Source organism: Typopeltis vanoorti, chromosome 21 (genome assembly GCF_054136105.1).
Source record: "Typopeltis vanoorti isolate ZY-2024b chromosome 21, IOZ_Tvanoo_1.0, whole genome shotgun sequence".
Lineage (NCBI taxonomy): Eukaryota > Metazoa > Arthropoda > Arachnida > Uropygi > Thelyphonidae > Typopeltis > Typopeltis vanoorti.
This window is the reverse complement of record NC_143569.1, coordinates 27280080-27303690: the sequence shown is the minus strand read 5'-3', so window position 1 is coordinate 27303690 and position 23611 is coordinate 27280080. Positions and strand designations below refer to the sequence as shown.

At 35.0% G+C, this 23611-nt stretch overlaps 1 protein-coding gene across 1 annotated transcript in view; it reads right to left on the bottom strand.

Moving 5' to 3' along the window:
- The window catches only part of LOC150094685 (cell adhesion molecule Dscam1-like), a 639127-nt gene that overhangs the window by 30028 nt on the left and 585488 nt on the right, over positions 1 to 23611 (bottom strand). The window contains exon 24 of the mRNA XM_090411623.1: positions 9801 to 9987. Within this exon, the coding sequence (XP_090267749.1) occupies positions 9801 to 9987 (187 nt within the window). The remainder of the gene's footprint in view (positions 1 to 9800; positions 9988 to 23611) is intronic.

Sequence of the window (23611 nt, the reverse complement as noted above, 5' to 3'; positions counted from 1 at the left end):
GAAATGACTAAGCTACTAGACGTTTTTAACTACCATATCTTCTCGAAGTAAGATATGGTAGTTAAAAACGTTTTGAAATGTAAGTTGTATAATACATTAGTAGTATAATATAGGTGCAGGGATTTGTGGTCAAGGTCCGCGAGCGCTCCGCGTGGGAAAGGAATGTCCTGGATTCGATTCTCGTCGCCGACGTAAGGAGCTTAAGGATCTTTCTCAGACAGAGCCAAGTTAGCCGATCTTAGGAATGGGTAGCAATGTTTTCTCCCTAGTTTATTTGGGGTTTTTCCTACCTCAAACAGGCAAATCCGTCCCATGAACACACACAGTTATAGGATATACCGGAAGGCATAGGGCTAGTCACGTTATCCTCGGTACGGGTACGATAGACGGACTTAAGGTTCTGTAACAGGTCAATAGGGCTAACGTATTGAGCATAAGATAATTTATCTTAATTTATCCTGCGATTAATGATACTTTTATCATTAATTGGCAAAAGTCTGCCATGTTCACTTTGAACAATGCATTTTTTAATCCAAGATTGGCTTAAGGTATAATTTCTCTAGTTTTCAAGGTCAAAAAGTCCTTGCTGATCTTAATGCCTGGAGAAAAGCAGAACATGTTTGTCTACATCAGCGTTTCCCAAATTTTTCCTACGATGCAACATTTCACAAATTCTGAAATTTTAACGGAACATCTTGGTTAGAGTCGAGTATCATCGGTCTTGTATTCAATGTAAAGCTAAGCGCACACTATCGCCGCAGCAGGCTGTGTCGCGTCGCAAAAATGCGAACGTGCACATTACAGGCGTGCCGAGCCGCATCGCATTGACCTTGCTTGTGACCACACGTGTCCTAGAATAGATACCTCCGTACTTCACTCGCACTTGGAGGTGTCGACAACCGCTGGCGGCTGAGTCAAGGGCCAGCGCCAGCTGGCCTTAATAGCACAATCCACAGTCAAATTGAGGAGCGCCTGATTTTTAAACATGTTTGAACTTGTCGCAACATTTAAAACCATTCCACGCTCATTACGTTTGATACCTTTTCAAGGAACACAGTTTGGGAAACCCTAGTCTACATTAAAAGTGCACCTTATGACACGAAAGAGTTAAGTTGAATCCTTATAAGCAACATGAAACAGCTCACTTCTGTTCACAATACTTTACATGCATTATCCATCACTCAAAGAATAATCTTTCCATTATCACGAAAAGATTTCATAAAAATGAAATATTAGATGAGTTTCTGGAAGTTTCAGGGTTTGGTAAAGCTGTGAACCCTTCTTCAGTATTGAGCCAAGATTCTTTTTCTTTTATTTTTTTGAATTCTACTACTACCTGCATTGTTCCTCTCTCTCTCTCTCTCTCCCTCCCTCTCTCTCTCTCTCTCTCTCTCTATATATATATATATATATATATATATATATTTTTTTTTTTTTTTTTTTTTTTTTTTTTTTTTTGAGACGGTCTTTGGGAGGGAAATAGAATTCATCACCCATTGTAAGACCACCACTCCGCTTAGTGGCAATCTTAAAGAGGTTTGAAAAATGATCTCTACCTCAAAAGAAAGATCTACGGACTTAAACGCTGTTTCATGGATTGGAGTTGCATACAAATAATCGATATATTTGTAAGAGTTAGATAGCTGATAATAAATTTGTGATATTTAAATTTTGTAGAATCTATGTTAAACAGATTCTACAAAATGTTGATTCCCAGACAGGGTTTTTTTTGGCATCAGTCTTTATAATCAGTTATTCACAAATTAGGATGGTAAAGGCTAATTTCTGAACGTCTGTGATCTTACCAATTACGACTTTAAGATAACATATATATAAAGCATTATCTGTTCCTGTCATTCCTCTCTCTCTGCTCCTGGGTTGCAAATATCGTCTTATCTCTCGCTGTTCTCGGCTGAGATTATTTTCCTTTTCTAGAGTCCACAAATGCCAACTAGAATAAATGAAACGCAAAAGAGTTTCCTGTGCTTGCATACAGAAGTGTTATGTGCGTGTGTGTTCATTGCACGCTGTCGATATTATCTGGGGAAGTCAGCAATTTGGAAATAAAATCACCGAATTTATCTCGCTACTATCGGTAAATCGACTACGAATAAGTACTAAGTTTTCACTTTCGTTCTTTCCCCAGCTTTCTTCCTACGTCAACCGAGATTGGCAAGATATAAAAGAAAAATCTACATTACAAACTTTTGGATGGCGGAAGCGTCATTAACAACTTGACACTCACAGCTTTCCTTCGACCACTTTTGCACCTTAATGTCACTGCTCGGCTACGTTTTATTTTATTAGCTTGCAAGCATTTTGCTGGTTTTTATGAGCTCGTTTGCACACGTACTTAACTATCATCCAACGCAATTTCAGCGGTGCTTTAATGGGAGAGGATAAAGATGCCATTCCACAGTGTACACTACACTCTAAAGGATTGAAATTATCACCCAATCCGTAGACTTCGCTGTTCGTTATTTGCCTGCAAAGAAACTAGTTGACAATGAAGCCAATAAAACACAAACTACCTTTAACATTTCATATGACTCCAACTTCCTTCCTTACTTTATCGTTGTTGTCAACCTAGATACGTTAATTTTTCAGTATCGAATTCGTAGTGTTCATATTTCGTAATAGTAATAACATTCTGGGATTATTTTTTCGTAGGCAACGTGTTCTTAGTTTAGATAAAAATTGCTCCATAAATAGTTTATTTCGGAAGACTGAACAACTTTTAAGTGTAACTGAGCATGCTCGGTTCAAAAAAAAAAAAAAAAACAGATCGTTTACAGTCTCATCTCGAATAGGTGAGCTTTTATAGAGACAGCTATCATAAAGTGCAATTCGTATGATGAATCTGAATCACTGAACTTTATACTACCCAGGACTGTCTTCGTAGTAGAAATGACCGAAACCGTATGTCGCCAAAGCGTTACGAAAATATCAATAAGCTACCAACTATACAGGCATTTTTAGAGTTTGAATGTATGTGGTTTATGAGGAATATTTGTAATGGAAAGAAGTGAAGCACTTTCAAAATATCGTACGTCGCTCTATCGGATTAGTACCGACTAATTCTGTGCTCAGCGAAAATGATCTAACAAAGCAAAATTAAGCTCAAGAGTTCAGATGGGTATTCAATTAATTAACGAACATAATAAATAAAAAACTATCAAGCAACACTGTCGCAATAATCTCAAGCCAATTAAAACAACAGAAAAACCGCACTTGTATACATATTTCCCTGGCCATTGTTCTTCACTATTATGCCTCCCATTTCTGCCGGATGTACAGGAAGTTGAGCCGTAGCTGCTCAACATTCCTTTACAGTTGAACTACATTTTCATCGAATCCGCTAACTCCCAGTCATCCTTCATTTCTTCTGCCTCAATTCTGAAGAACATCATCCCTCATGAAGCATTTCCAACGTTAGATGTCACAAAGTTCCCTGTTTGCCAATCACGAAATTTCATTATATCTTCATAAGATGAATGAGCCTCCGTAGCTCAGTCAGCATGGACCAAGCCCTTTGGTCGGAAAGACCTGGGTTCGATTCCCGTCCATGACGTGAGGAACCTTTTATTTGGTCTCTTTCGACTAAAGGTGAGTTAGCCGGTCTCATACAGAAGTGGGGAGAGGGGATTCTTTCACCCGGAAACTCGTATTTTTCGTCCCTCAGACCTAATGAACACGCTTCTACAGACATAGGACACACCTGAAGGTATAGGGGTAACCACCTTATCCTCGAGTTACGGTTGCGAAGTTTAAGAATACTTGGAAAGGTTGCGGGCGCTTAAGTGACTGTTAGGACCACTAATAGAATATTTTAAGACGAATAATGAAATTTAGGCATTCTTCAGTTTCTTTACAAACTAACTAATGGTTGTTGACTTGGGGTCAAGTGAAGTTTGGAAAAGGATGTCTACTCCCCTACTTGATATGCCTTTTGAATAACCAAAACAACAATAATCGAGAAAGCAGTTAGGAGGTACCATACTACCTTTTCTTCTTAACTCTTTTTTTTCTAGCGCTGTCCATGTGATTTACTTGCGAGATAAATAACAATTAGGAATATTATTAAGGAGATAAATTTTAGAATCGAATCATTCCTGGAAAACATTGCAAACACATCATAATAACAAACAATTTTGAAACTGTTTAATAAATGACTTTAAAATGATTGATTTTACAGATAGAAAATCAAATGAATTGCAAACGTATCTGCTTTTAATGATTATGTGGGTTTTTTCTACGACAAAAATCATTGAATTAATTTTACGTAAAGAAACCGTTTTCACTGAAGGCAAGTTCAACTTAAGAAACATAAACTAAATACATTTCGTTAATAAAATCCAAGTCAAAATTCGTTATACTTCATAAATAACCAAGCAAATTCTCCACTAAATTTTCCTAACTTGAATCCCTGTTTCCATTCTACAACATAGCTGTTCCTTCATGCCCCGTTACTCTAGCATGAATAAATCTGTGGCTACGTTTACAATCGATACCACTGAGCTACAACCCCAAACCCTTAAGTGCGGTGTCATTTTTATCCATCAATTTATTTGAACGATATCTTACACAGCTCTGCATTAAAATCTCTGAACGACCTACGGCAGTATTGTAGAAAAATGGGCCAAGGTATTACCAACGGAAAAGAAAGAAAAACTTTTCCATCGATCACTTCATAGCTCGCGCATTGTCATGGCAACAGATGACGGATGAATAAATGGTTTGATAAAAGCATTATTTACTCTCTCTCTTACATGATGATGTCGTCATGAAAACATGGACATGTCTAACTGAACTTGCCATCCTGTAGAACATTTCCAACACATTAGAGTCTATCCTGCTTGAAATAGAAGTATAGAATTGCAAAACAGACTGCCTGAAGACTGACAGAGTAATACAGTTGACATCTAGGTCTGTATTTGATATACGGGTGTTTCCGTGCCTTTCCGCCTAAATGTATTAACCGACATGATGTCATTTTTCATACTCTCGGTATATAGACTGCCATACGAAATCTACTATGTTGTGTATATGCATTATTCCTCACCAGCGACTGTGTCGCCAGATCAATTTTTGTGCAACATAGGCCTAGCTGTTAATGTGGAACAACAATGGAAAGAGAACATGCGCAGTAATTGTCTTACACATCATTAGTCATATACAGCTGGTTGGATGAGATTAGTGCTGATTTAGGGGTATATGATCACGGCAAGGGCGTGTGGGTGTGTGTGTGTGTATTTTATTATTTTTTTTCGGACGTAAAATCTGATACCCTAAATTTCCTGCTAACTCGAAGATTATCTCAAGTAGAAATATAGTTATTATAAAAACTGTATTTTTTTTTCCTTTTAGAATATTTTAGCAAAAACGTACGAAACAAAACTTAGTTTCGATATAAAATTTTATTTTTTCGTTAAAATTAAATTTAACATTAACATTAATTTTCATTAATTTGAAAAAAAAGTTTATAAGCAAATAGTTGAATACATCGATTAAAATATAATATAAATTCCATTTATCATTACTTCTTTCAGAAGCTAAGCAGACATTTCGTTCGATCTTCATGAGCGTTGTAGAGAATTGACTACAATGCGTCTAGGTAAATGGGCCAAGAAACAACAAACTGAAGTTCACTTAAGTAAGTGATCTTCTAAAAAATGTAAGTATTAATAGACAAATTATCCGTTCTGTTGAAGTGAAGATAATTCATTATTTTGAAAACGGGAGGATTGGTTAAAAGTAAATTTTGCAATACTACTCTTCATTATATTATTATATAAATAATAATATAAAAATCAGGATCTGTTCAACAGCAATTATAATTGAAATGACACTCAACATTACCCTTTACCTTCAAATCAATTAAAATTATTCGATTTAATTTATTATAAAGTTTTCATATAGTTATTATGTCTGCATGTTCGCCAATAGGAATATTTCGGCATATCTCACTAGCTTATATAAATAATTTATTTTGAACTATAAGGTATCTCCCCCCCCCCACTCCCCACAAAAATGTAATGCTATTACATTTTTATTTATCACTTCATTTGACATAGTAATGGAGAAAATGATTCTCGGGTATTTTTTCTTTTAAGTATTATTGATAAGTCTTAAGTAAATTAATATTAATTATTTTAGCATATAAATATAATATATGCTATCGTCGTTAAAAGTAATCTACACAAGTACAAAGAAGAAACTGCACATATAAGAAATGGTGCATGAAAAAATATTTCGGAGGTTCAAGGAAAAAACGATTAACGTAAAATGAAAACAAATATCGATTTGTGATTATGTTACACTACACTTCTGTTTCAGTAAAACGTTTTTTTTTTTTTTTTTTTTTTTTTGACATTACGAGAGAATTGGTTAAGAAGAGACTGCATATTTTTAATTCTGCATTTTAAGAGCAGATTAAGTGGTAGACCATAGGAATTTCGTTGCCTTTTTCTACCAGACAAGAACATATTTTTCAAGGCGGTTTTTTTTATCTTTTTTTTTTCACACTTCTTGCAGCATGTTCTGTCAGAGAAATTGGCACTGAATAGCAAAACCGCTTCTGGCTTTTTTTTTCCAGTAACTTATTCGTATTAAAACCAACACCAACCTCTAAGACACAAGTCAGAAGAGACTAAGCTTTGTGCATATGCAAATATTCAAATAAAGTTTCCTAAGTAATGATTCTGTTAGATAATAACGCCTGGAAGCCGTGGCAATTTGTGGTTTTTACATAAAAAAATAGAATCTTATATCATGCACCAAATCGTCTGTCCTGAAGGGATACTTCCTGAAATAAATGTTCGCCTATAATGCAAGCACACTTATTTCCCTCTGGCGATTGAAACATGCAATCTGTGTTGCCAGAAACGTAGTTTAGTCTTTAGTGTTAGAAGATCTGCATAACATTAAACATAATCTTCTTTGGAATTTTTCCAAAAAAAAAAAAAAGTTTCTTGTCACTTAATTTAGGAAATAATAATATAAATATTAATAATAAAAAAGAAATATAATAATAAAAATATATTTTTATTAAACCCTATTTACCCCTACTTATCAACGAAAATCAGGTTAGCCCTATAGATTATAATGTTTCCAACGTATAAGTAAATCTTGATTTTTTTTATTAATTTAATTCTGATTTAAATTGAACTAAACTATACTCAGCTATCAAATACTGATCTCTTTATAATTTATGTTATTACGATAAATGTTTATGCGGGCATTCGTCTAGTAATTTAACCGGTAAAAATAAAAAATAATAATAAAAAAATTGAGCCGACTGTTCGGGTTTGCGTTTCGACTCAGAGATCACGAATGGATTGAGAACTAAACCAGATCCTAATATGAGAATTGTCAAACATCGTACACTTCTCATGAAGCGATTTTTATTGTCTGTCAACTGCAGATTTCACGAACTCATTTATCTTGTTCTGTGGAGTGGAAAATACCCGATTTGTGGATAGGAACCTGCTACTCTATGCCTTTCTACAATAAAAAAAAATATCGCAGATATCCATCAACATTAATGAAATTAATCCTTGCAATATTGTAACGTGAATCAGGATGCAACAAGGATTTATAATTAAGGCAAGAAATATTAAACATGTTTTGGAACCAATAACTTTTAAGGGGCAGTTAAGAGGAAAATTGAGAAGACAGAGTGTGGCGAGGAGCGACGAGAAATATCTGGAAAAAGAGAAAGAAAGAAAAATGGCATACATTCTAAAGGAAGGAAAGAAGAATGAGAAAAGGAAAAAAAAAATAAACAAGCGATACACATTGGATAGCAGTAAATGGACAAGCGAGTGTGAAAATGAGAAGACTGACCTATTACAAGAACAAAAAAGGCAGTAAAGGGGAAAGACAAATACGGGGGGAGTAGAAAGGTGGAAAATTAGCAGGAACGAGAGGGATAGAGAGAAATAGTCCTATAGGAAAAATTGAAAAAAAAAAAAAGGTTGGAAAGCACTCAAGGCCTGACGCGAAGAAATGCAAAGAAGATAAAGAAATAGAGCGATGCACCTGAATACGTATTGCACATTAATCCTTCCTGCATGGTGGAATATAGAAATTTTACAGTGAATTATACCTGGAATAAGATAATAGAAATAAGTTTCTTAAATGATTCCTATCTTATCATCCATCCAGAAGGACGATTATTACGAATCGCTACCTAAGATCCACAATGTATAGTAGAAAGATAAGATGATGAAGCTCTAATCTTCTTCATCCCGCAGTTAATATCCGATGTCTCTAGATATTGTTCAGGGAGGGCCAGTTTGGCTGTGTTAAGAGAAGAAAATCCATAAACAACCGTATGAGACTGACTAACTCACCTTTGACTGTAAAACCTGATAAAGGTTATTGCCTCATACACCGAATTCGAATCCAGACCTATCTAACCAAATGGTTCCGTCGAAACCGACTAAGATACGAAAGCTTTCGTAAATGATTGCAACTGGAATTAGTTAAACTAGAATAAGATTGGTAAATGATTACAATTGGAATAAAGCGAACCGGAATAATGTTCATAACTGATTATAATTGGAATAAGACAAACTAGGATCAGGTTCGTCAAGGATTACAGCTGGAATATGGCAAAATTAAATAACGTTCATAAATCACTATAACTGAAAACCCAATTATAATCACTTTTGGACCGGAGTAAGGTTCAGAAGTGATTATAATTGCAATAAGGCAAACTGGAATAAAGTTTGTGAATGATTATAACTAGATTAAGGTTCTTAAGCAAATAAAGTTGTTTTATAAAGGAATATAACTTGCATAAAGTTCAGAAATGGAAAACTTTAAACCCAGAATAACGATAGGACCAGTTTCGTTCTAATTATGTATGATTTCCTCTTCAAATGTTAAAAAAATAAAGAGAAAAATTTACAAGCAGTAAATGATTAAACAGAACGATAATAAATACGATATAATACCGTATTCACGTCTCCATGACAACCTTGTAATGTTTGCAGTGTATTAGCTATAAATTTTCAAACTGAAAATCTGTAGTTAAAACGTTAATTATAAAGAGTTCGAACAAACTTATGACCAAATCGATTATGGGAAATAAAAATGACGAACAGTTTTTTTTTGGGGGGGGGTGTCCTGTAACGAAGTATTCTTGGCATAAGGCAGATGTTTTAATCTGTTCTGTACCGGCGGCGTGTTTTGATAAAAAGTAAAGTGAAGCAAAATACATTAATCAAATAGCAACAAAAACAAACACCAAGATAGCTGGCCAACACAAAACTGATAAATGATGTTTCAGACACTTACTGAGCACTTTTATCGCAATTTCATATGCTTAACTTATGGATTTACTTAGCTCCTTAGATATAGAATCTTTTAAGAAAATGTGAATTTGATCCTTTGGAAAATAAGTAAAAGTTTCCTAAAATATCGAAAATATTTCTCATTTTCTTCATCCCAATGTACACCAAACGGGAAGAAACATCGTAGAGTACACAGTTATGTATTTGTAATTTAAATCGCTGAACTAACTTGTTTCGGAGAACACATTTGGTTACAGTCGAGAATTTTCCCAAGAAATTTATATTTCGTGCATCAGAAAAGTTTGAAAACTTCATCATAAGGAGAGAGAGAAAACTACGATGTTTGTGTTTAGTGTGATAAACGGTAAAGCAGAACTCCGCTTCGCACAAAAGGTTTCACGCGTTGCACGCTACGATCAAGAATCCAATACACGAAACCGTTATCAGACACAAAATGAAGAATGAATTTTCCCTCATCGTTTTGCTGCGCATTGATCTCACCTGTCATTGTCACAATGGGCAGAGGAATTAGTTCGATATCGTCCCAGAGGTGTCCGATAAAATCCCGACCAGCGGCTCGCTAACGGTGACAATTGCTGATGCTGATACCCTGGGTCCGAGGTTATTGACATTGGCCGATCCCTCTGGCCGAACCATTTAGTTAAACGCTTTTCTTCTTCCGACGATTCTGTGAAATAGTCAACAATAGAAGCAAATGAAGGCTGCGCAGTCAATGAACGCATTCAAATGATGTCACAATAGAGATGCACGTGAATTGACGCAACAAAGAAACTTGCATGCAGCTGACATTAGCATTTTGATAGAGTAAAAAAAAGGTAATTTTGAACTATATTAGGCAGCTCAGCTTTTATAAGCAGAATAAGCACATATAAATATTTAAAAAAATCATGAAACAAATTAATTCCAAATATATTACAAACACATAAACTGTGTTATGAAATGCATTAATTTTCCAATTACTGTGTAACGGTTCTTACAGTGAAATAAATACAACCATATTCAAGTCATTCAATTAATTTCTGATCAAATTAAGTTATTTTAAAAACTATTGAATAGTCAAAAAAAAGTAGGTAAAGAGAAAAGTTTGCAAAGGCTTCTTTTAATACTATCAAAGGAACTATTAGCATTAATGAGTGGTTTCCGTCAAGAAAAAATTACAAACATAAACAAATACTGAGTTTAATGCGAGATAGTTGGCAAACATTATGCATCAATTAATATTTCAAATAGCAGTCAAAAACCATAGTATCAAAAGAACGAAAGTATGAAACATGTTGATCATAAATTAATAAATTCGACAGTCACTCAAACCCATGTAATGCTACAATAAGATTCAAAGAAACAACAGTGACATGAATGGTATTCCAAAGAAATTACACTTTTTACCCCTCCCTTGGTAATGCAGTTCGATAATGGGTTCATGCATGGTTTCTTAACTAACAATAAATCATTTTACGTCCAGTTGATACACGTTCTTAGCAAAGCCCAACCATGCTAATTCTCTTCCTACATTACTCACCAAATTTACCTTTCTGATGTCTTGAAATCAACAACTGCACGTGAACTCAATACACCACAGCTGCTTCAGGCGTTTAAAAGCGAGCCTACCAGAAATGTACTGAAGTTGGATTTTATATGAACTGATATGCTTAAAACGAGAAATTCACCCCTTCCTAAAATAGTTTTTTTTTCTTTTTAATCTCATTCTCTGGTGATATCCGCCATGAACGTTGTATGGAGAATAGTAGATTCAATTACACAGAAGGAAACGGTTCCTATTTGTTTTAAAGAAATTCGTGTATAGTTTATAGGAAACTGTGATCCTACACGGTTTTTGAAGCCTCTTTCTGCAAAAGCAAAAACAATATTCTTATTCCACATCTAAAAAGATTAGGATCAGTAAACACCTATGTGAGACAGAATACCGGAAGTGGAAATGAAAAAGCTTTATGGATAATGCGGCAAATATTGTTATAAGTGTTATTCCAGGAATACCTGAGAGGACCCTAATCCTTTAGGAAAAATTGGAGTCCCCTCAGTTATTTTCCTGTCATATATATATATACACATACAGGGTGGTTCTAACTTCCACGTACAAACTTTCAGGGAAGGTAGAGAACATCAAAATCAACCATATTTACATAGGAAAGCATGACCGGAAACGCCACCCGAAAGTGATAGATGGCGCTGTTCGCCAGCGCTCCAGATGAGCAATTGGGGTTCCCTCATTCAAGCTTTCGAAGTCGTACGAAGAACATGCGTCGTTTTACGAACGCTGAGATGGCAGACATGCACCTCGTTTACCATATTATGTATCCAACTACTATTGAACTTCTCAGTTACGCCTAATAAAGTTTTTTACACTACTTACTGCCTTGTGTTATTTCTGTATCTTTGTGTCCCTGTTAGTACCTTCCGATGGCGTTTCCAGTCATGCTTTTATGTGAATATGGTTGATTTTGATGTTCTCTACCCCACCCTTCAAAGTTTGTACGTGGAATAACTACCCTGATTGTTGAGATTCTGGTTTTGTTTGTACATTGCAGGATTTCTAAGCGATATGGGGTGGATGAGATTTGAAGACACAAAGGGAAATATTGGTTTCTACGTCTGTGCGGTTTGCTTAGTGACTTTTCAACCCTATGCCTGGGGAAGGAGTGTCCTAGGTTCGATTCCCGTCGGTGACGAGAGGAGCTCAAGGATCTTCCTCAGTCATAGCCAAGTTAGCCGGTCTTGGGCGTGGAGAGCAGGGTTTTTCTCCTCAGTTTAGCTGGGGTTTTTCATCCCGCAAACCGGCCCTTTGAACACACACGGATACAGTCAGAAATACCTAAAACGATCCCTCCAGCCATAGTTCTGAATTGTCAGCTATGCCGGTCCCGAGCCAGGATAAAATAGAGGGGATTGAGGTGGTGCCTTACCTCCCCGTAAAAGGGGGCTCACGGCCGTTGAATCACCATACGAAATAAATAAAAAAAATTGGTTTTTATACACATGGAAGGAACTTAGTGAGGAAAGAGACCCCGCAGTGTTTTGGACAACGGTAAATCACAATGCTGAGCTACGATCTGGGATTACAGGCGAAGTAATTAAGGCTATAAGGCTAATGTATTATGTTTATTACGTGTGTTATCGGAACGATTTGCTTGTTTCATATTTCTGGAAGGAAATCTCTGCCACTTTCATATGATAATGGCTAACTATCCTTAAAGCGTTCGTCTTTCCAGACGGGATTTGAACCCACATCTTTCAAAACAGGAAATGTATTGTTCTTGCCATTGAACTGAAAAGCTGCACAGAAACTTTTAAACAATACAAGAGAAGGCCCACAGAATGATGACCCGCTTACACTCACACGAGTAACTCAAGCAGAGTTGAAAATGTCAAGAGGAATAATAAATAACACTCATCCTTGCTGTAGAGTACGTTTAAAAACAGACGAAACACGCAAAATCACATCACCTTTGGAATATAAGGATAGAAGACAAGGATATTCCACAGTTGTGATCAGTAAAAGGAATAAGTGTCTAGTGTATAATTTCACTGTTGACGCATTTTTGGCCAAGGAGAAAGCATTAGATTAATACAAATTTGTTCCTCTGTTTTACGATGGACTGCAGCATAAGTTCAATAAAGATAAACAGCGGGACAAAGCTTTACAAATCATAGAACCACAAACTACTGTGGAGCGGTAAATGAGTATATACCCCAGTATACATAACTGACACCATAATGCAACCATTTCTGAATTTATCCTGAAAGATTGGAATGGAGATAAGGTCGGCTCTGTTTTTTAACAAATAATTATTGCTTCGATAACATATTACATAAGTAACAGTTAGCAATAGTTATGAGAAACTGATTTAACGATGGGAAGTTGATCAGAATGACAAAATGAAAAATTATATATTGTTCTTTTAATTTTTTACTGCATTTTCGAAAGTGCCTAAGGACAGATTTGAATGACTTAAGGTAATTTGGCATGTATACTAAGAATGTATATTAAAAATTTACACACTAATTACAAAAACTGTGAAGGACACCTTATTAATGGGACATGTACAGTGTGTATAAGTACGACATGCTAAACCTTAATGACGCCTTGAGGGAATGGGAAAAAAAAATCAATTTTTCCTTCATCTAATTCATACTGTAAACTACCTAAAAACATAATCTTGTAGATTAATTCACTAAATATTGAATTACTTATACTCAATTTATAAACCTTGCAACGGACTCTTTTACGATCCCATTGGATTTCTAGATCCCCTAAGAACTCTTAGCACTAATCACTATTGCTGATAGTATTACATTCACAGCCCACTAGGGATTCACAGTAATAGGATGAGTCTTATTTTGTTTCTCTTCGTTACAGGGGGTTATATACAACATCCAAACTACGTTACCAGATTTCTGATATATTACATGTGCGTTCACATTAAACAGAAAATTTCGTCTAAACCTATTTTTCCTAATGCATGTACGTTATGTTTCTGCACGTGCGTATATACCATACACTATGCTTATGGACGTGAGCGTGTGTAATAAGGAAACCAATTAGTGTAATAGTTTTTGACACTTTCGATGATGGTTAGCAGAAGTTGTAGTTTGTTGTTCTGTATTGGAATCCATAGGAAGTAAATGGTTTAATTTTATACGGTTGTTTATTGGAGAGCGAAGCAATTCATTGTGTAATGTCTCTTTGATTTGGGGATAATTAGCTAGCTGTTTGTTACTTCCATTTGAACGGGATACAACAATGATTGTTTCAATCGTTGTATTTATTTTAGAAGTTGACGGAAACGCTCACGTGATCTTGAACATGTAAACACAATGGAAAAGATTCCAAGTTTTAACTTTCTAGTCAGTTTAATTGTTTTCCCCAAGACATATAAAGTCACATCCTTCTTTGTATATTTATTGAAGCGTAAAATAGAAATGATTCAAGTGAACAGTGTCAGTATTGCAATCTATCTTGTAGGTTGAACGCATCATTAGCAAAGGGCATTGTTCTTGAGCTTCATTTGAGTAAGCTGGCACCCTTCATTCAATGAGATGTATTCTCCTTTATTTTCCAATTTCTTAAAAGTCACTACAGCAAAGTTTGAATACCTCGCATTTCCTTGGTACAGCCTACTTTGCAGTGGACATAATTTAAACAAGCAGCAATTACTATTTTAAGCATTTATGTATTAATAAAATCAATTAATGGGAAAATAGGAGAGTTTGGAATTCGATTCAGCTCTGTGTCGATTCGAGTTGGTGAAATTCAAGCGGACGATTTTATTACGAGTTATAACATTTCCATGATTTCTATATGAAAATATTCCCTAAACTCAATCTCGAGCTTTGTATCATTAATTTGCAAGACCGTGCGGGATAACAGTTCGGCCAACTAAAGCCATTAGGCTGGTATATGTTAATTACGAATATTCGCTGGATTTGTTCCTTTACATTAACATGAGTTGAAATAAATCTGGTAACATGTGTCAGGAGGAAAACTACTGCCTCCATATCATATCCATTGCTTGTGAGGGGGGGGGATGCTAGCATTATTTCCAGGCTATGGCGGTGAGGTGAATGAATTAAGAGGAGGGGGCTCCCTTCAGAGTTATAAATAGATCCTTTATAATTTTCATAGGTTTGGAGAATAGTTTGTTGGTTGTTTTGGATTTACGACCGAAAAACTTAGGATATTAGTTTAGTGTATTGTCTGTTAATTGTCCCTAGGGTAGGTTTGTCTGTTATGAGGGATTTAAAACCCATCCACCTCCGTATAAGACCGGATAACGCACTTTTGATTCTTCACATTCTAGCCGGGATTTGAACCCAGATATTTCCAACCAAAGAGCATAGTTGATACCGACTGAGGTTAGAGAGGGTCAGCAGATATTTTAATCATGTATTTTCAAACCAAAGAAAGTGTGAATGAGAAACGGGGACTTCATTCCCCCCCCCCCTTGTTTGAAAGGTGAGTAATGAAAAGTGTGTGAAAATGAAATCATTATGCCATAAAATAACAAAAGAGCAAATTTTAATTTTATCTTTTTTTTCTTTTATTCATGTTAACAAGTGTTTCGCTAAAGTAACCTTTCCCCATCACACACACACACACACACAGTTCATGCTTTCTCTAGTCAGAGATCCATGTATTTTAAGTGCATTTTTCTCTGGGATATTGCGCTTCAAGAAGTAACATGCATCCCCTCCCGTACCCCCCCTTCTTCCATTTCGTCCCTGATTTTTTATGCTTCTCTCTATTAAAGGTGTTAGAAACGACACGCACAATATCAGACGTAGGGGTATTAGAACCAGCGTTCGTGGCGTTCTTCCCCGTTGATTCCATGACAGGGATCGATAGACTTGTAACAAACCAGACGTGACGCCTTGATCAGCTGGCCGCTCGAAAGAAAATTAAATCTGAAATTTCAGAAAAGACGAATAAGAGTTGGACCGAATGGAGAAAAAAAAAAAAAATTTAAATTTCAAAGTTTCGCATTTGCCGAGAAAGAAATGAAAAAAAAAAAAAAAAGAAAGGAATGAAAGAAGAGATCAGGACTGAGGTGTGATAAATAGCGTGGAGGAAGATAATATATTTGCTTGCTTCGAAAGTATTATTGTGGGGAGTGAATTTCCGGTGAAGCGGCGCGTTTAAAATGTAGAAAGAATTCAAATTAGTCCTCATACCAGAAGCGCATTTCCAAAAATTACCTACGATTGAGAAAATTTTCTTCATCTTACTATGCCGAGTTTCGGTACAAGAATGGTAATACAGCGATGGATTTAGAAACCTTCTTGGAAGAAGATTACGATCTGGAGCCAATAAAAAATTGGGGATTTCCAGAAAACGCATAAAGGGACGCTAAGAATCTTCAATCTGATATTGGTTTCGGCCCAAGTAATCACACGAACTATCAATGTTTAAGTGCATTTTTAGGGGGGAAAACTTTGGAAGTTGTCTTTGAAATGACAAAAAGAAAAAAAAAATCAGTTTAATTTGTTTTGATGTTATTAACAAAAGTTACAAATGTCATTAATATTCTCTACACAGAGAGAGACGGACGAATAAAATGTAGGATATTAAAAAATTGCCAATTTACATAAAGAATAATCATCCGATTGCAATTTTGTCTGCTCTTCCTCAACAGGAATATTGTGCCAACGTCCATTCTACGCTGTATCGTACAAATCTCCCACTTTCACAAAATCAATAGGGTGGGCTGGAAGAACTCGGAAAAAGAGAACACCATTCTAATGCAATAGAATTCCTATTTAAAAGAAGTAAATAAGAAAAATAAATGAAAAATCGGATTAGGAATTAAAACTAACGAAAAATATTGAAGCAGTTTTGGTACAAGAATGGCAATACAACGATAAGATCTAAACACTTCATTTGATATTTGTACGATAAAAAAATACCAAATTAGCCTTTGTTATCATGAAAATTTTTCAGGTTGTCAAGCACAATCGAGGATTTATACTTGGATTTACAGACTGTGTATTTCAACCAAATTCTACATAAAATATCTTAATGAAAGAAAGAATAGCAACAGTTGTGTAAACTGTTCCTCATCGAACAGTAATCCGAAAAACAGAAGTTAGTGACACATTTAAAGAAGACCAAATATCAGCAAATCTCTCTCTCTATAAAAATTTTACATACTACGGGTAGTGGCCTCAGCGAACTACTTAAAAGAAAATATATAGATAAGTGTTGTCTTAGAATGAGTTCCTCTGTGGTTTAATAAGTTTTTAGTGCTTAAAATTATTTTTTTTTAAATTGAGAACACTATAAAATGCCGACCTGGTTGGCCGAATGGTTAGTGTACTCGCTCTCCAACCAACAGATGGCAGTTTCGAATCCGGCACTGGACATGGATGTTTGTGATCATCATCAGGTGAGACCTGAATTTCGTCTCGCTTATTAGAACTAAGAGACCAAATAGCGTCCATGTTTGATATCTAGCGCAGGGTTTTGAACTTTAAAAATACAAAAAATACGAAATTAACATAAAACAAAATATATACTTTAGCTCACCCACTGTGCGAATGTTCTGTAAGTTTATAAAAAAAAACTTCTGAGGATGTGAACTATTTAAAAAAAATTAGGCGCTATATAAACATAAACCCCCTGCATATCATGAATGCTGCTGATATGCAGTCTTTGCAGAATGATTTGAATAAGCTGGAATTGTGAGCATGGGAAAATGGATGTCAGTTCAATGTCGTATTATATTGGTGGGATTAGGCTAGAAGAAACTGATGAGGCTAGGATCTTGAAGTGATAATTGATAGGAAGTTGAAGTTCAGGGGCCATGTGGCAAAGATTGCAAATACAACTCAAAAGATAATTGCAATGCTCAAACGAACGTTCCCATGTAAAGATAAGGATGTTATTTTGCCTCTTTACAAGGCCATGATAAGAACTCGCTTGGACGATTGTGCGCAGGTCTGGTCTCCTGGCTTCCGATGTCATTCTGATATATTGGAGTGAGTACAAAGGCGAGTGAAAAATGATATCAGGATTGTGGAATACTGATTATGAAGACAGGTTGAGAATTTGTAGATTGCAGACACTAGCAAACAGGAGAAAGAGGAGTGATATGATTGAGACTTACAAACTGCTGAAAGGGTCATACAGGATTTCAACTGATGGGATTTTTCAATTTATGGAGGGTGGGGAAAGGACGAGAGGGCATCCTTGGAAGCTGAGAATGAAGGGTATAAGGGCCAGATTTTTCTATCAGAGGGTGGTGAGTGATTGGAATGGTTTGCCATTGGATGCTGTGAGTGCAAGCAGTGTGAATGAATTCAAGAATAAGTATGATAGCTGGTGTGTGTGTGTGTGTGTGTGTGGCCTCTCTCGATAAGTCTCTGACTCCCCGGAGGTCTCTCTTAATAATAATAAGAATATAATATCATAATAAGAATAATAAGAACGAAAACTCATTCTATTGAATTGTTTCTTAAAATCCGTAAACCACACCATTTTTAATATATTTTTACACCAATTTCCTAAAAGTATATTTTCTCTTAAATTTAGTCATCAACAGATACGGGCTGTTCTTATAAATCTCTTATCACATTTTTCGGAAAACATAAACCAGTAACCAGGCTGACAGTATGATTCTTAACGGAACAGTTAGAAGACAAAGAAAAACACTGTTCAATTTTGAAAATAATACTTTAAACAAAAAAAAAGAAATAGTTATCGTGGACAATGATCACAATTGCACTTTGCCTTCCACCACTCCAAAGAGAAGACCATTTCTGACTTGTATTGAGCACAAATGGCATAAGAGGGGGACGGGGGTCAAGAGATCAAGACTTTTGCATTGCACATATATTTATTCTTACTTAACGTTCAACTAATAATGCGTAATGCTAACGTGTTCTTTAAACACAAATAGCCTATCTCATAAACAACTACAAAAAGGAAGTTACGGTTAGGACCAAAAAATTGGGAGGAGGATTTTTGGAAGCCATCCTATAGACTAATAAATTGGTAACATTTTAACGACAACAACAAAAGATTAGTTATCCCACACTTTGCTATTTATTTTTATTTTTTGAATGCTAGAAGCACTAACCTAGCCAGTGGATATATTATTTATCTGTGTTGCATTTAGTCGTAAATACAGAGTTTAGAAGAAAATTTTAAACTTAGAATAAAATATTAAACGTCGTTTTGGCACCGTAGAAAACTCACAGAAACAAGAACAGCTATAATAAAAACAAGATTGCGAGCAGTAGTCGCCATCTATAATTGAATTCACAAATATTAAATTAACGCGGTGAGAAGCTAGGCATTGGCGGTTATAATTTGAACTGATTTAATTATTGCTTATTTAACTGAATAATATGTATATAATTAAATAAGGTGAATTCCACTTTATTATTATTAATTTAATTTTTTCCCCACCGAAAGTTGGGAGCGAATTAAATGGATATCACAAATATTATCGATAATTAGGGAGTTAAATTTAACAATCCATCCCTCCCCTATTCAGAAAATGAATGGTACGAGACTTATAACAGTATCACGGGTTCGAACCGAAGTTGCGTTCCATAGTAGAAAAAACATGCGTTGTTTTTATAGACGCTAATATTTTCCAACACGTTTTCCCATCTCTGTGGGTTTTTTTTTTTAAGTGAATCTTTGCATCATTATTATTAGAGTCAACTTTTTTTTATTAATTTTCTTATCATCCAAAATTTCGGTGTTCAACCATATTTAAACGTTTACCGTTAATTAGAGTCAATTATTATGTGTTATTACTGCCTTAAGGAAAAATCAATACAGAAATTACCATCATTAGAAAAACAGGGGGGTAGTTAAATTGCTTTCACAGCGAAGTTCTTACCTTGCGTATACGGTCATGAAGATAGATTCCTTTCTATCTTGTGTGATCAGCGAGGCGTTAAAAGTGTATGGTAGAGAGGCAGGGGCTAAAATAGCGAGGAATGCGCGTTATGAAATAGTACGATGCACTTGGGATTTTACAGCTCGCTCAGTTTTTATAGTGTTTTTCCGTAAAAACAGCGCAAGGCAAGAGAATAAGGCAGATGGTGGACGAAGATCGTTCTCTCTTATATGTACTACGAAAATAAAATTTAAGAAAAATAAAGATAAGAGGACAAAAAAGTTTGGAAACGGCTTAGTTCGAGAACAAGCATTTCTTTGTTATAATTACTCTAAGGATTAACACTGAAGAAAATATTTCAAAAGATGTACTTTGTTATATTAATAATGAGGAATTTATTTTAAAAAATAATGAAAATTTAATTCCTAAATAGTATTTTTTTTATTATTTAAGTTTTTTAAGTATTGATTACATTATCTTTCTTTAAAAACAACACCTTTTTAATATATTGATAAGATTGCTTCATTTGGCCTTGTATGAGATGTGCTTACTGCTGTTATCAAAGGAGTGGCTTTTATCATGATATTAGTGGTTGACTGTTGTAATTCCCAGTGACACATTTTATTTTCCATTACATTATAGAGAAAAAAAAAGCCGAGTCCCAAATATAAATAAAAAAAATTAAAAAAAAGGTTTTGGCATTTTCAAAAAATGCTGAAACCTTAATAAACTCTGATAACAAATATGAAAATACCATCGAAAAGTATCACCGATAATACGTTCAATACAAGACAAACAGAAAACTGATTTTAGAGTCAAAAACTATATTAAGTATTCAAATACCTGTGCAGTCTTCTATCTTTTGAATTTGTGATGGATACAGAAGATACGCTGAAAAATAAAATAAATAGTTGGAATAACACGTAGACGTTTTCGGGTACACACACAGTTCAGATGGTTATACAATACAGAAACACAATATTAAAATTATACAAAGAGATTAATTAAGATAACTAAACGCGGGTTAATGCATTTGCGTAGAACAAAATGTCGGAGTCTGGTCCTTATGAAAAACGATTCAAATATTCACGTCATAAAGGCGTCTTAGGAATTAGATGTGGATTGAAAGGAGGTTAGGAAAAGTTGACAAGACTTTAATCGGATTGAGCGAGCAAGCTATAATATGAAAGATGTTAAGAATAAATTAACCTCTATAATCAATGTAAGAATGCTACTCATCCATTGTTGGAACATATTTAATCTATTGCTCAGGATGTAAGGCATAAGTTTTCAATATTTTCCGTTCGTAATAAAGTCCATATTTATTTATCTTTTACTGTGTGTGTGATGTCCATTATTGACAGATCAAAGTGAGCATTTATTGTCCAATATTGATGTCTAAAAATGCTCAGAAATGGTTGCGTGTCAGTTGTTGTTCTACTATAATTTTAGGTAGTTATGTAAACGCTAAATGAAACAAAAAAAAATTTTAAAAAATGAGAATGAAGAAACAAAGCAATAAAAGGAAAGATCTCAGAATATAAACTAAAATAAAACAACCGAAGGTTATTTCAAAACTTTCCCAACTATTTCCTTATTTTCCGACGACAAAAAAACACGCACCCAACTGAGATCTCGGCATGTTCTAAATGTTTATCTTGGACGTGTACAAACATTCTTCCACCTAAGTAGAAGATTCAAATAAAGTACATTTTGGACAACTCTGTGACCCACTTTCGGACAACCTTGGCTCGGGTAGCATTCTAGTGGAAGAAAGCTCCGGGAGGAAGTCTTATTTTTTCATTTGTAACGAAAGTGTGAAAGTTTCTCGCATATCCAATGTGTTAAAAGAGTACGAAATGAAGCTCTAGCAGAGAGAGAGAGAGGGAGAGAAAAAACTCAATTTTTTTTTTGCCAGCACGACATCCGTAGACTTTATGAATTATGGATAATAAGGAATTCTGGCTGCTTCTTCCTCAGGAAATCGACAACCGGAAAATTTTAAAATTTGTTTATTGCATTTTTATTGATCCCGTGGGAGGCTAATGCCATTACGCAATCTGCCGAAAAAAATGAAAGAGAGAGATATCTGAATTCTACTGCAGTCCTAGTTTAACAGTAACTGCACCAACACCACATGCGACTAATGATATAATTACAGTCAATTAAATTAATTAGAAATAATTTACAATGAATTAAAAATATTTTGCATGTCTCATCTACGATATTTTAAACAAATTAAGAATTATAAAAATAATTAAAAACTTAATGTAAGCTCATTAAATTCTCACACCTAATTAATTTTCGTATAATTAAATTTAAATAACTGATCAGATCATATTCATATTTGATTTGAAGATCACAAAAAACTTCATTAAATTAAATATTATAGTTGATTGCATTTTTTATTCGAAACGCATACATATACAGGGTGTTCGGGATAAATTTGACATATTTATAATTAATTATATTTTTCCGTAAGTTACATGTATTAACACACACTTCTCTTCATTTAAAAGTTTGGACCCTTCTTCATTCATATACAAGATGTCAGAAAGGATGGATAGCTGGAACCCACCTGAATCATGGAAGAGAATAACTTGTATCATGATGATTCGTGCCCGCCATCAAAATAAGGATATTACAACTGCTGCCCAATGCTCCCTGAATACAGTAAAAACAATCAGGCATGAACTAGAGACTTGCAATGGTGACTACGAGGATACGAGGATGTAGCAAGAAGAAAGATCCCTAGCAGACGATCTGATTGCGTTCGTACAGCAGAATTCCTCGCAAATCTGCAGGAACAGGTGTTGAAGAACCCTGGCATTGGAATTCGGGCTTTGTTCGTGGAGTTGCTAACTGTAGTCAAGCCCTGGATAACAAGGGTAGCCAATGGTAGGCCGTATGTATGGCAGCAGGATTCGGCCCCTTGCCACACCTCTGGGAAAAGTCAAAAATGGTTGTCTGAAAATTTCTACGACTTCACCAGTCCAAATGTTTGGCCTCCAAACTCCCCAGACCTTAACCCCATGGATTATTTTGTATGGGGCGCAGTTGAAAAAGACACCAATCGCACTTCCAGTAGTACAAAAGCCCAGTTAATGGATAAAATTAAAACAGTTTTTGCGGCCCTTCCCAGGGAGACTGTAGCATCAGCTTGTTCGAGGTTCCGAAGCAGAATTGAAGCTGTGATCGATGCTAATGGTGGTTATTTTGAGTAAATCTTGTTGATAGTATTGTAATTAACTCTGCCTGTAATGTTTTTTTGTCAATTCATTAAATTTAATAGATACAAAGTAGATTTTCTTTTTCCTTACGAAACTGTCAAATTTATCCCGAACACCCTGTATATATAATTCTTTTTAATCAGAGAACATGATTTTTGCAAAAAGTGAGTTGATATTCTGAGCCCATAATTTTCAAATGAACATGATTATGTAATTATGTCTGATGGAAAATTTTGCAGAAATATGCAAAGGACGTGTCTTATAATTAAAGTGAATTGATGAGATTTTTTATTCAGAAACCGAAGTCCTAACATGGTAATATTGGGAGATTAATTTCCCAATATAATAACAAAGTAATGAACTTGCATAAAATTATCTCGCAACAACGAAATCTTTGAATAATAATTATTTAAAAGTGATTTCGATCATCGACAACAATTTAGAAATTTGTATATCGTAAGAAAGTGCTACGTAATCTAATTTCAAGTGTCCATTGGTTACAATTATTCTTAATTAGGTATTTCCTAATTTTAAAGACATTCGTTGGTTGGTATGTAACAAATAGTAATTCTATTTGTCAAATTCATTAGATTCAAGGAAGCAGTTAGAATACATAAATCACAGTTCCACTGGATCAAAGAGAATTTAAGTAGGAAATTATAAAATTTGAAAATAAATCTGATAAATCTTAAAAGTG